This window comes from Rousettus aegyptiacus, unplaced genomic scaffold, assembly GCF_014176215.1.
Source record: "Rousettus aegyptiacus isolate mRouAeg1 unplaced genomic scaffold, mRouAeg1.p scaffold_m13_p_5, whole genome shotgun sequence".
In the NCBI taxonomy this organism is placed as follows: Eukaryota; Metazoa; Chordata; class Mammalia; order Chiroptera; family Pteropodidae; genus Rousettus; species Rousettus aegyptiacus.
The window spans coordinates 34,167,404-34,180,831 of NW_023416308.1; the positions used below are offsets into that span (position 1 = coordinate 34,167,404).

General features: G+C 42.3%; 2 protein-coding genes and 1 pseudogene across 6 annotated transcripts in view; 1 reads left to right on the top strand and 2 right to left on the bottom strand.

The window, feature by feature from the left end:
- Positions 1–8,888, top strand: part of NFRKB (nuclear factor related to kappaB binding protein) — a 34,066-nt gene extending 25,178 nt beyond the window's left edge. For all 5 annotated transcript variants that reach the window (XM_016139284.2, XM_016139287.2, XM_016139288.2 and 2 more), the window contains exons 23-26: positions 1,353–2,120; positions 5,072–5,178; positions 5,987–6,122; positions 6,240–8,888. In XM_016139284.2, the coding sequence (XP_015994770.1) occupies positions 1,353–2,120; positions 5,072–5,178; positions 5,987–6,122; positions 6,240–6,365 (1,137 nt within the window). In that variant the 3' untranslated portion in view covers positions 6,366–8,888. The remainder of the gene's footprint in view (positions 1–1,352; positions 2,121–5,071; positions 5,179–5,986; positions 6,123–6,239) is intronic.
- Positions 8,882–13,428, bottom strand: part of TMEM45B (transmembrane protein 45B) — a 28,672-nt gene continuing 24,125 nt past the window's right edge. The window contains exons 4-6 of the mRNA XM_016139289.2: positions 12,562–12,746; positions 11,944–12,089; positions 8,882–10,685 (exon numbers count right to left, since the gene is read on the bottom strand). Coding sequence (XP_015994775.2) covers positions 10,577–10,685; positions 11,944–12,089; positions 12,562–12,746 — 440 coding nt within the window. The 3' untranslated portion in view covers positions 8,882–10,576. The remainder of the gene's footprint in view (positions 10,686–11,943; positions 12,090–12,561; positions 12,747–13,428) is intronic.
- Positions 11,388–11,506, bottom strand: LOC118603380 (annotated as a pseudogene).

A 13,428-nucleotide genomic window follows, 5' to 3' on the forward strand; every position in this document is an offset into this window, starting at 1 on the left:
TAGTAAGCAACTGTGGAAGTGTTAGGAGGTGGTTGCTTGAGAGGTCGCCACTGGTTAATCACATCAGACTTTGATTTTAATTGAAACGTGGTGGGGAACCATTGAAAAATTGTGAGCCAGAATGACTCAGTGTAGTTTACACTTAAAGAAACCCCTGGCTGCATAGGATTGACTTCAGGAGATAAGAGTGGAAGCAGGGAGACCAGGTCGGAGGTAGTTGCAGCAGTCCAGGTGAGAGGTAATACTGGTTTCCTGTGAGTAGTCATCACAAGTGGTAAGAAGTGCTGGGATTCTGAAATTTAGAGCTGAAGGTAGAGCCCTTGTGATTTTCTGGTGGTTTGATTATGGCGTCTGAGGGAAGGGAGTCCAGAATGACCCCTTTGGCTTGAGTGACTGAATAGATACTGATGATATTTTCTGAGATAGAAAACACTGAGGTGTAGAGGCCTTGTAAGGCAGACCAAGAGAAAAGTGTGCTCTTGAAGGTAGCACGTGCATCAGGTGTATGAAAGTGTGAGTGATATGAGGCCTAAGAATTGACTGCTCATTGAATATAGGTAATGAATGAACTTGACTGCGTCCAGTGGATTAGTGACTTTTTGGGAATGAGTTCAAAAGTGAATGTAAGGCAAGGAAATGGAGATGGTGAATATAGGTAGTTTTTAGAGCAATTTTGCTTATGAAGAGAGTGGCGAACTGGGGCTAGAGTCGTGCAGAGTGGAGTGGGGCAGGGGGAGGGAGATGTGGAGTAAAGCAAGAGTTTGTTGTATTTTAGAATGGGAACTATTACAGCATGTTTGCATTCTGGTGACACTGGTCCAGTTGAGAGAGGGGAGATTGCTCAAGTGGCAGAGAAAGTCCCTGAGGCGAGAAGGGTTACATCTATTACACATGGGAGTTTGGCCTTGCTAATGCTCTCAAAATGATGGTCAGCACAACTGCAGACAGACGTTTTTGAGACAGTTGGGGAAATGGGAATATGTTATCAGGTAATAATAGGCAATTATTTTTTAATTCAAAAGTCCTTTTCTAGGTTAGGGGTGTGTACAGAGGCGTTGATCATCAAAGTAATATATACCGGTTTACTTTAAAATATGTCTGTTCCCTCTTCCCCAATCCCTAAAATACGGAAGGATAGTTAAAGCAAGATTGAAAAGTGATAACTTTTGAAGCTGGGTGATAGGTACATGGATTTATTATACTGTTCTCTTTGTGAATGTTTATCATTAAAAAAAAAGTTAGAAAAATATATGAAACACATACACTCATGAAATGGAGGTTTGCCTAATTATGTTACGTAACTAATGTAACATTGTGAATCCTTTGGTCAGTGATGTTTCTTCCCCACCCAGGTGGCAATCACTGGGCAGCTTGGTGTGAAGCCCCAGACAGGCAACAGCATTCCACTCACAGCCACTAACTTCCGTATCCAGGGTAAGGACGTATTGCGTCTGCCACCCTCTTCCATCACCACAGATGCCAAAGGCCAGACGGTTCTGCGAATCACTCCGGACATGATGGCCACATTGGCCAAGTCCCAGGTTACCACAGTCAAATTGACCCAGGACCTCTTCGGGACAGGAAGCGGTACAGCGGGCAAAGGCATCTCTGCTACTTTACACGTCACTTCCAATCCAGTCCATGCTGCTGATAGCCCTGCCAAGGCCAGTTCAGCCAGTGCCCCTTCATCCACTCCAACAGGTACCACTGTGGTCAAAGTGACTCCTGACCTCAAGCCAGCAGAAGCCTCAAGTTCAGCTTTTCGCTTGATGCCAGCACTTGGTGTAAGTGTGGCAGAACAGAAGGGGAAAAGCACAGTGGCATCTTCAGAAGCAAAGCCAGCTGCCACAATCCGCATCGTTCAGGGCCTGGGAGTGATGCCTCCCAAAGCAGGCCAGACCATCACAGTTGCAACCCATGCCAAGCAGGGGTCCTCAGTGGCTAGTGGTTCTGGAGCTGTTCATACTTCTGCAGTGTCCTTGCCCAGTATGAATGCTGCTGTATCCAAGACTGTGGCCGTGGCTTCGGGGGCTGCAAGTACCCCCATCAGCATTGGCACAGGAGCCCCCACTGTGCGGCAGGTGCCTGTCAGCACCACGGTTGTTTCCACGTCCCAGGCTGTGAGTACCATTGGTGGTGAAGAATAGCGCTTCTGCTTGGGGAACTTCTCTTTTTAGTAATGGAAATTAGAAGCCCTGTCTTTTTCGCCTCATTTGACCCAACAGGCTTATTTATAAATAGGTTTTTTATTTAATTTTGAAACAAATTTGAAACAAATTTGTGAAAGTAATACGTGCATATATTTTTATCCCCCCGCCTCAGGTGAGGCAACCCTTGGCTGACTTCACAGATTACAAGGACCTTGTCAGTTTACAATCCCTTATTTTTTGTTTTTATGCATGCAGCGCCTGGTCTTCCTAGGTGATCTCCCATCCAAGTACTAACCAGGCCCAACCCTGCTTAGCTTCCGAGATCATACATTCTTTAAAAATATTAAAACAGTACAGAAGTACATAGAGTAAAATACAAAATTTCTTTCACTGCTCTCTATAATTACTGTTGGTACTTTGGCATTTATTCTTCTAGTCCTTTTCCTGAGCGTTTTCATACATATGCACATAGTTTTTTAACCAAAAAAAACTCCACTATGTATTGTTGTGGATTTCTTTGTTTACTTAAAAGAATGTCTTAGGGATTGTCTAGATCCTCCACAGATACTGACTACATCCTTTTTAACGATACTGTGGTAGTCCATAGAAGGGATGTGCTTTAACCATTCTTTTAAAGGACACGTTTTCGCTATTAAACCAGTGCTACACTGAATGTTCGTATGTGTATATGTGAACATGTATAAGTTTTTCTGGAGCAAAGGTGCCTAGACTGGGGCCAGGGAAGTATACATATTGGAAGTTTGGATACTCCAGTTGTGCTGCCAAAAAGGTCATCTTATACTCCCATCAACAAGTCCTGTTTCCTGTCCACCCTAACCAGTGCCGCATATCATGTCTTTTTTTAACTTTATGTAGCTAGCTGACTGGTGACATTCAGAGTTCTTTTCCTCTTTTGTTTCCCTACTCTGTAGTGAGGTTGGCCATCCATTCCTATAGAGATTGGCATGTGCTCTCCAGCGGTAAATAAATTTTTGGTAGTTATCTTCTGGAGTGTTTAGCTTTTGTATATTGTTTGAGGTGCCCTTTATATCTTCTGGATATTACTTCTTTGTATGTGTAGAAAATGTTTTCCTCTGTTCTGTCATTTTTTAACCTCGCATATGGAGTGTTTTGCTCTACAGGTATTTCACCTGATTAGATCTATCAACATTTCTTTTATGCTTCCTAGGTTTTGTGTTTTGTGCCTTTCTTCCCCCAGGGTTTTAGAGACATTAACACTTTATTTTCATACAATACTCTGTTTTAAAAAAGTAAAACTGATAATCCATTTGAAATATATTTTTATAAATGATGTGGTAGAAATCTCTTATGTTTTCAAATTATTCCAACATCATTGACTATCCCTTCCCCCACTAACTTAAAATACTGCATTTATCATAAACCAAATTCCCATATCAACATAGGTGTGTTTCTGGGTACATGTGTGTTTATTCTTTAGCTTTTAGACAAGGAGCACTTTTCTGTGTAGTGGGGTGCATAAGAACAGTATAAAACATAGTTTTACTTTACTAAGCAATATGTATAGTGAAACCTCAGTAATTTAGGTAAAAGCCAGAGTGACAGGGGAAGGACAACATAAACAACAAATCCTGATATATAGAGTAGCTTAAAAGGAAATATTTAGGTTCTTATATCACAGAAGTTAAAATAAGAAAGGAAACAATGCTTACTTGATCCACTTTTATTTCTTTTGAATCCTTAAACATAGGAAGCTAGTACCCAGTGGCGTCTACCCTGTTATAATTGATCTGGATAGATATAACTGGAGAGCATTTAGTGGGGCAAGAAGTGTTGAATTTTCCCTTTCTGGTCAGCTAGTTAGGCTAGTGCACAAAGGGACAATTGCAGCAAATATACTGGTGGCCTGAAATGTCTTTAAGTATCTAAGGCATTCTTAAGAAAATAAAACCATAAGTAAATCCACCTAGAGGCACCATCTCGTGATATTCTGTTTCTTGTTGACATCTTTAAGTGCTTTCTAATGGGTTACAAATTGTGTCAGCTCTAATGCAGTTTTGCGCCTAAGTGCCTGGCTTTGTTAGAACTAGCTTGTCCATAGGAAATGCCAGTGCCTTTTCTTAGCATTCTTTTAACCACCCCTCTTGAATCATTTTTTTTAAATCAGGTTTACACCTGTGATTTTACTGTCTATAAATTTTATTACGAGCCAAGGGTTAAAAACCAGGCAACCTAAAAACAGATAATGCAATGAAATCCCAAAGAGTAGGCCTTTTCAGCTTCTTTTTTGTTCCTCTTAGGCATTATTAGTTTTGGGGTTGGACTTTTCACTTGGTTGAGTTTATTGTTAGTGTCCCCTAACTAACCTCTCTTATCTCTGTGAAACAGCACCTGGAGAATGTGACCTGTTCCTAATCTAGCATTTTCTGCAGTATGCTCCCCACCAGTGAGCCTGTGTTCCACTGAAGCAGTAGTTATGCACTTACTGTGTTAATTCTTGAGTGCCTCTGTCCTTCCTCACATTTACTTCAAACAGTCGTTGAGTGCCAAGTATCAGGGGTTACACAGATGAGTAAGACCCTCCCCTCTAAGGAGCTCAGACTCTTACAGTGCTTAAGAGAACATCCACTTTCCTTTGTGATTTAGGTCCACATTTCGTCCTGATGAGAGTAGTTACACGTGGTTGCTGCTGAGGCAGCATGAAAGAGGATGATAGCAGACCAGGCGACCCCTAAATGTAGTATAGGAGCCCTTAACTAGAGCGTATGTGCTGCAGTTTCGTGAGGACTCTGTGGACCGTACCTCAGGAATATTGGGAACCTGCAGGGTACAGGGAATGAAGGCATCTGAGAGCCGGCTTCTCAGCTCTTACAGCCCTGGAGGTGACACTTGGTGTTTTTCTTTCTTCCTATCCCATAAACTTGATTGCTTTTTCTTTCTAGGGGAAGCTACCGACACGGATCACAGTTCCACTCTCTGTGATTAGCCAGCCTATGAAGGGCAAAAGTGTGGTCACAGCCCCCATCATCAAAGGCAACCTTGGAGCCAAGTAAGTCCGTGGTGAGGGGTGGGCAGAGCTTCTGGGTGGCTCCTTGTCGCACGTTAGGAGGGCAGCTGGTTTTCCTGGGGCTCTCCTTTGATACCTCTCCTTCTTTGTTGGGCTCACGAACAAGATTTATTGAGCACCTAGTATTGTTTTAGGTGTTGTGGATAAAGCAGTGATTAAAATAGATAAAAATCTGTGCCGTCTTCAAACTTACGTTATAGGGAAATAATACTGCATAGGGCGCTGAGATATGCTCTGGAGAAAAAGCAAGGAAGGGGATGGGAAGTGCTGGGAAGGGGTTGGTGGTTACATGGCTCAGATGGCAATTTCCAGAGGGTGCTGGGGAAGGCCTCACTAGCACATATGAGCCCTATGGTGTCATAGGTTAGAGGATGAGGGCTTATTTAGGAGCCTGGGCTTCCTGTGGCCCTGATTTAAGTAGGGTTAGAGGACATGATGAAATTCTGAAGGTCTCAAGGAGGCTGTTTTGGAGGAGGGATAGTTTCCTGTCAGGAGCACACACCTCCCTGGGGCCCTGTCCATTACCCCCGTTGATTAAGGCATGTATGTGTCAGGGTCATTTCGTCCAAAGCACTAGGAGGAGCCTTTGGGCTTGCTCTTTTCTCCTGATACAGGAAGCATAGAAGCTGAAAGAAAGGTGGTCTCACCGTCTGGTTTCCATTTCAGTCCAGAAAGCTGGACTTTTCTCTGAGCACCAGGCCTCCCTGTTTTCCTTCAACACATGGCCTAATTCTGGGCCAGAGATAATATTCCGTCCTGTCACTACCTCACTCCTGTTTTTCCTCCACAGCCTCAGTGGGTTGGGCCGCAACATCATCCTTACCACCATGCCAGCAGGTACTAAGCTCATTGCTGGCAATAAGCCAGTCAGTTTCCTCACTGCCCAGCAGTTGCAGCAGCTTCAGCAGCAAGGTCAGACCACACAGGTAAGCTCCACGATGCACTGTTGGCTGTGCAAGGCTTCTCTCTTTTTTCCTTGTTGTTTGTTCTCAACTGATGTGCCTATTTGCAGTATGCTGACTAGACATTCTCTTTGCAAACAGGTGCGCATCCAGACTGTCCCTGCGTCCCATCTTCAACAGGGTACAGCTTCTGGTTCCTCCAAAGCAGTCTCCACTGTTGTTGTGACCACAGCACCATCTCCTAAGCAAGCACCAGAACAACAGTGATTCCAAGAAAAAGATGGCTTCAAGAAAAGCCCATACCTGGTCTGCCCTTCTGGCTAAAAGGAAGGGAGCAGGGAAGTTGCATCCTTCCCCTAAGCTTGTCTGTCTAAGGAAGGCCAGTAGTGGGATGATGGCAGCAATGGCAGGAATTCTGCCGCCACACTCCACAGTGGAGGACACTAAGGAAGGTTCACTCCAGGTCTGTTCTGTACTGAGCCAGGAGAAGCTTCTTTCAGAATGGTGTCAGGTCACAGTTGTATCACACAAGCCAAAGTTATCTCCTGCAAGCAAGATGCTGAGGGAGGGCTTACAGTTACAGAGTGCGGACAGTGAATAAGCGTGGTTCTATATGTGGATCATATTTTTTACCTTCTGGTCTTCTCTGGGACTAGTGGTCTGGATAGGAGCTTTGTGTCCAAAAATTTTTATGTAACTTATTTTTTTTTAAAGTACCTATTCTACATCTTTGTCAAAAAGAAACCTGGGCTTTTAGCACCCCCTAAACTGATTCCTTATTCTTTTGACCAGAATGAGAGAATAGCAAGATTCTTACAAATTGGTGACTGACTTGATAACTACATAGTAATGGAGAGTCTTTAAGATAGGAAAGAAACATAGGAAGTGAGATTCTATGGGGTCCCTGAAATGGGATTAGTTGGCACTACCTCTTAAGGTGGGGTATCAGGATCCTGACTGTGGTCTATATCTTCACCAGCTAACTTTGTTCTCCTTGTCAAGCCTGTTCACATGTGAGTTCAGAGCCCCTGGACATAGTAGGCGAATGCCAGCAGAGATGCTGCTTTTGCAGCACACACTTTATTTCAGTTCAAAGGTTATACATTCTGCTTTGCTCCAGAACAAAAGTCAGCAAAGCATGGCCCTTGGGCTGGCTACCCATTTTTCTAAATAAAGTTGTGTTAGAACACAGCCCATGCCCATTTGTTTATGTATTATTTGTGGTTGCTTTCATTTTGAAGGCAGAACTGAATAGTTGCTGTAGAGACTACGTGGCCCTCAAACCTAAAGTACTTTTTATGTGGACTTTTAAGTAAAACTTTGCTGACTTCTACTCCAGAATAGAGATAGCAAGAAGAGAGTGGGTATCCCTCTTAGGCAACCACAGAAGAGGGCAGTCTGGATTTACAAGTCATTCAATCCTGGCTATTTCACACTTCTCAGCCTTCATCAGACTATAAGCAGAGCTCAGAACAAAATTTTTAAATGTCATTTAATTAAAGCACTGGTTGTATGCCTCTTTTATATTGGAGCAGGGGTTGGTGAAGCTTTTCTGCAGTGACAGGGCTTCCTTGTATCTTGACATTATCAAGATTATTAAAAACGTATCTTTACTCTGGAAATTTAGTGATACGTTTTGGGGCCTGGGTGAGGAAGTCGAATTGGAGGGTGAAGAAGTGGAGTAGCCTAGTTTAGAGGGGGTTGCTGGGTGGAAGTTGAGTGGCAGAGGAGGAAAGACACCTTGTTGGTGACACAGGTTTTACAGACATCACATTGAGTTCTTAAAGCAGCTCTGTAAAATAGATATTATCATCCCTGTTTTAATTGTGAGAAAATGCGAGTCGCAGTTGATGTGAAAGAGAACCAAGATGTAAAACCAGTTTTCTGATTCTAAGTGCCCTTTCTGCTGCTTGCTTAAGAGGATGCAATGATGTGTCATGGTGAGACTTGAGGAAAATCCAGCATTGAGAGTGGTGGGCCTGGATTACAAACAACAGAGGTGAATTGGCTGAGGTAGGATGGGCTTTTGAGGGGTAGTAGAAGGCTGGCACAGAAAAAAGATTGGTAATGATGAGAGATAGGGACTGCAGTGAAGGAAACAATCTGTTTTATATTTTGAGATCCACATGTCATTATTTCCTGGAGTTCCATTTCACATGAAAAGTCCATGTGACAGTTTCTAAATGAGAAAAGTAGAAATTTAAGGAATCCTGTCTTGGGTATTTACTGCTGGTTAAAACAAATACACTCTGAATTTATTTACAAATTTCATAAAAGTAGCTCTGGCATTTAACCCCAACCCTGCCCCACTTTTGTTTACTGAGGTTACCTGACTGTCTCCTTATTGGCCTCGGATATTTACCTCTTAAGAGGATAGGTATATTTCAGGATGCCAGTGTAGGACTGACTCCCTGGGAAAGATAACTGAGTACAGACCAGCCTGTCAGTGGAGCACCATAGAGTAGAGACCCCCTATTGGAGTTATTCAGGTGACATCACCAGCATTTGCAGACCTCAAGGGTCTTAGACTTGGCACTGGTGGGTGTGTGGGGGGAACAATTCCAGAAGAACTTGTGGTAGCCATTGAGCCTCTGAACCTCTGGTTGACAGGTTGATAAAATTTTTCAGACTGTTTGCCTGAGACTGGATTTGGTGAATAGCATTGTGATGGGTTCGCACTGTAATACCACATCTAAGAATGTTTATGCTAGGGTTGATCACTTCCGTGAAGGTATCCCCAACCATGCTGTGAAAGGGACATCAAAATAAATTTTCATGTTTTATATTTCATCTTTACACCTTATCCTCTCTGGAGAAAATACTATATTTTCTTAAAGTATTCTGCCGCACCCTTTTTAATCAAAACAGAAATCTTCACTTTGGAAGTAAAACAGACTAGGTTCCTCCTTCCCACTGCCAGTCCCCGAGGAAAGAACATGTTTTACGTTAACTCTCAGTAATGGGTCCTCTAGTACTTGAATGAATGTTGAGTTTCTTCTGCTCAGCAGGCAAACCAAGGTGGATGCTGAAAGGGGACCTACGGGTTCTCTTGAAATTGGTGTTTTCAAGCAGCTCATTCTTCACCTCTAAGCTGTGACTTCAGCTCCGAAATGCTGGCCAACCACAGGAGGTTACCTTTCACTGGGTCCAGCATTTCTTCCAAGGCACAAACAGTACTCCATGTAAATTATCTCTGCTGTATTTGTGTAAAGTAGCAGAGGACTAGAATGAGAAATAAGATGGCTCTTGAGTTCTACTGAAGACTGGTTCTACAATGTAGTAGCTGTGTGGCCTTAGGCTAAACAACTTCTCTGAAAAACCTAATGTACTTACAGGTGGTTGTGAGAAACAAATGAGAGATATATTTCAAAATGTTAAAAATGCCATACAAGTGAACGGTACTGTTTGGTCTATAAGAATTTTCAAATTTGTTCTTACCTAATTTTATTTCAAGAACTTAATATATTTAATTCTTCATGTTCTTTCATGCTTTCATTGCCTTTGCACATACTATTCTCTTTGCCTGGAATGTGCTTTTTCTGTGGGGCAGGCTTCCCATCTGTCTTCCCTCCTTTGTCTCTTATGGTTATACTTATTCCTTATGGCACCGGTGGTTGTGTATGTAACTGCTTGTGTATCTCTCCCATTAGACTGTGAATTCTTTGCTGGACACATTTTGTTAATCCTTAGAATCATTTCAGTGCTGGTGCAAAGCGGATGTTTAATAAATATTTGTTGAAGGAGGTTTAAAAAAAGAACACATTCAGAACCAAGACTAGAGTATCGAGACTTACATTGCTAGTTCAAGATTCACATCCTTTGCAGGATTCTTACCCTTTGCTTTCAGCTGTATTTAAAATTCAAGGCCTTCCATAACCTGACATTTTTTTCTCTACCTCATCATACAGATTTCCTGTCAGCATCCTTTTATGAGAGTACTTTTGAGGAGTCAGAACATCTGAGTTCCAGCTCTTTGCTGGGCCACTAACTAGCTTCTTGATTAAAAAAAAAAAAATCACTCTTGGCCCAACTTCGTCACTTAGCAACAGTGGTGTTGCAGTACTCTGGAATATTATTAGGGGATGTTTAACAACATTTAAAATACCAAATCTTGTAAATAAATCATGACTTTTTTACATCTCTAAAATAAGGCACTGCCATTCACTTTCTGATAAGAAAGTACCTGCTTTCGTGAGGAAAAAGATACGTTATCAGAAGCAGTAAGTTCTGCCAGAGTCATGTCCTGGATTCATCCATGAGGCCACTTCCTGTTCTGAAACTGTCAGAGTCTGATTTCTTTTCACTCTGAGACACAAATAAAGGCTTGCTTTGTATTTCTTTATGAAGGATACCATACCAACACAGATTTTAGTCAATTAAACGAGAAGGTGCAAATACATAGACCCTTAAGAGCAGATTAAAGCCAGCATTAAAATAGAGATGAGCTACACCTTTAAACACTAGCTGTTTGTGGCCTTTCATTCCTCATCTGAGCCACCCAAGAGGGCTTCCTGGTACTTGTGATCTGATTTCAGCATCTGAATCCCAATGATCTCTCCTCCATGCCTCTTTAACCGAGTCAAAAGGCTGTAATGGAGAAACACAAAATTAGCCCCCTGCAAACTCCCTTATTTTCTCACCCAAGTATGTGAAGGCACATACTGGTTCTTAAAGCATTTTCTTTATATGTCTATCAAATATTACAATTACTTGTTTACATATCTGACTTCTCAAACAGTATTCATTGTTAGATAAAGGGAGTATGATTAATAATGTTTAATAATCAGTTGAGGCTAACCTTAGGTCTCCTGCCTCCCACTTATTACACTGACCAGTCAGTAGCACTAAAAGAAATGTGACCTTGAGTTACCTTCTGTTTGGTATGTGTGGAACTCTTTCTGGGTGAAATATATCTGCTTTGGGTAGAGAAATCAGGAACCAGGGGGAAAAAAGGGCAGCTACAACAACAGAGTTAATAATACCATATGCTAAAAGTTACTCTAGCACTGTGGTTCAAGACTGGGCCTCTACCATTTACTCATTGGGTGACCTTGATCAGATTACTCAGTCTTTTGAAGCCTTGGTTTTCCGATCTGGAAAACATTACATACTATATAAAGTGATGAGGATTAAATGGGGTTATACACTCTAAGTGCTTCCCACATTGCCTGGGACAAAGTACATAGGAATTACTAGCTATTATAATAACCCCTGAAGAGCACTTGATTGATTGATTGATTGATTGCAAGGACCTTGTCAGCTTACAGTCCCTTATTTTTTTATTTTTTCCACCAACAGCACCTGGTCTTCCTAGGTGGTCTCCCATCCAAGTACTAACCAGGCCCAATCCTGCTTAGCTTCCAAGATCAGATGGCATCGGGCTTGTTCAGGGTGGCATGGCTGTAGACTCAAGAACACGTTAGAGAGCACTTGCTGCTATGGCATCTTATCTGATTGTCAAACATCTCTGGGAAGTAGGAAGGTGATGGGCTTAAAATGAACCAGGGGCAGAGCAGGAACTGCAACCCAGTAGATGCCTAATTCAGAAGTTTTACCTGTCACATCACAGGCTTAAAATCTGTCAGAACTGCATTTGAAACCTGGGTCTGTCACGGGTTACTAACCAACAGGTCCTTTACCTTCTCAAAGTTTCATCACCCTCATTTGTAGATGTAGAGTACCTTGTACAGAACTTCCCATGTAGTTGCTACTTGTTAAGTGGTATTACTTAGCATTGCTTAGTTCTGAAATATGGGTCATCTTTCATAAAAATGATGCAGTGCAGTAAATTTCTGGAGCAGGGGATTGTTTAGGGAGAAAAAAATGAAAGTCACTTTGTACATACCAGCAAACGAGAGAGTAATTGACGGCCGTAATACAGAGGGCGGCCAAGTAGTGCCAGCAGAAGCACATGGTGATAAACATGATGTTTGAGTCATCCTTCTGGTCCCATTTGGGTGCTCCAAAGGGTGGGAATAGCACAAACCCAATCTGGTGAATTATACAGAGGAGTCAACCTTGTCATTAGTTGGTCCTGAGAAAGCAACCTAGCTTCGTTCCTGTGGCTACCAAAGGAGGCCAGCAGGTCCCCATTACCTCATTTCCCATACCTGCACTAGCATAGAAGCACAGGAAAATTGCTCTAAGTTAATTCTGGTTTTAGTATAGGCTCATTTAAAACAATTTCAGGTGAATGGCTTAGCAAGTAGAGCCTGTAGATGATATCGGTACCTCTATTAGGGAGGGCAGATGGGAACTATTTAATCTGTGTACTGTGTGCGCTCCATAGATTCTGCTTGTTAATGCATCAGCAGGATATTAGTGAGTAAAGGTACGTAGGTCAAGGGGCGAGCATGGTAAGGAAAGTGGCCCTCTAAACCTATCCATGTGATATGTTAGTGCTGCATCATCATAACTTGGATTCACTGGGGCCCCTTAATCCATACAGTGTTTGGGTAATTACCTGCCAGAACCAGGTGCCTTGAAGAATAGTGAGACTGGTTCGGAAAAGTTCCAGCACAATGTTGTCCCGAAAGATCACCTCTAAGAAGATACTGAGAGTCCCTCCAAACACAGCACACAGTAGCAGTGAGTGGATATACTGGTCCAGTGGTGGTCGGTTATGAACATGGTGATAGAAGAGAAAACCTGACAAAGCCAATTATAGCCATCAGAGATTTGCTTATTCTTACTTCATAACATTCATTCTGGACTTTTTCCATTATTAGAATTTCCTCCTAGATCCGTCTCAAAGCTAATTTTTCAGCACTTGGAAGTCAGTTTTTATAACATTACAGGGCAACTAATATGCAGATTAAATTTATTTTGTGTGCGTGGTAAGTGGGTATAAGCAGCAAAGCATATATCTTTTAAAATCTACAGAATTGGTGGTAGGGTTCAATACAGAGTGAGTACTGCTACTTTGTGACAAATTGTGTATGTTTTGTTTTGCCCTTTTTCAACCTTTTTTTTTAACTTTTCCTGAGGTACAGAAGTGAGGTGGTTGGATTACAAAATGCTATAACCGCAGTTAATATGAGTTATATTGGGAGATCTATCCTAGCTGCTGGGTGGGTCTCCTATTTGTGATGGAGTCCAGAAAGTAACACTTCCAGGGTAGTGGATAGAGTGCACAGGGAGTTATAATCTTGCCTGGTGGCATTCAACCAGTCTTCGGACAGTTCTTTTATGTTTCCCTGTGGATGTGCACACAGGCACTCACATGCATAAGAATGGTGGCTGGGGGGCGGGGGAGCAGGGAGAGTTTGTGTACTATTAGTGGCTTCGGCTAAAAACCTCATGCTTTCGTGTGCTGCTTTATGAAACATGT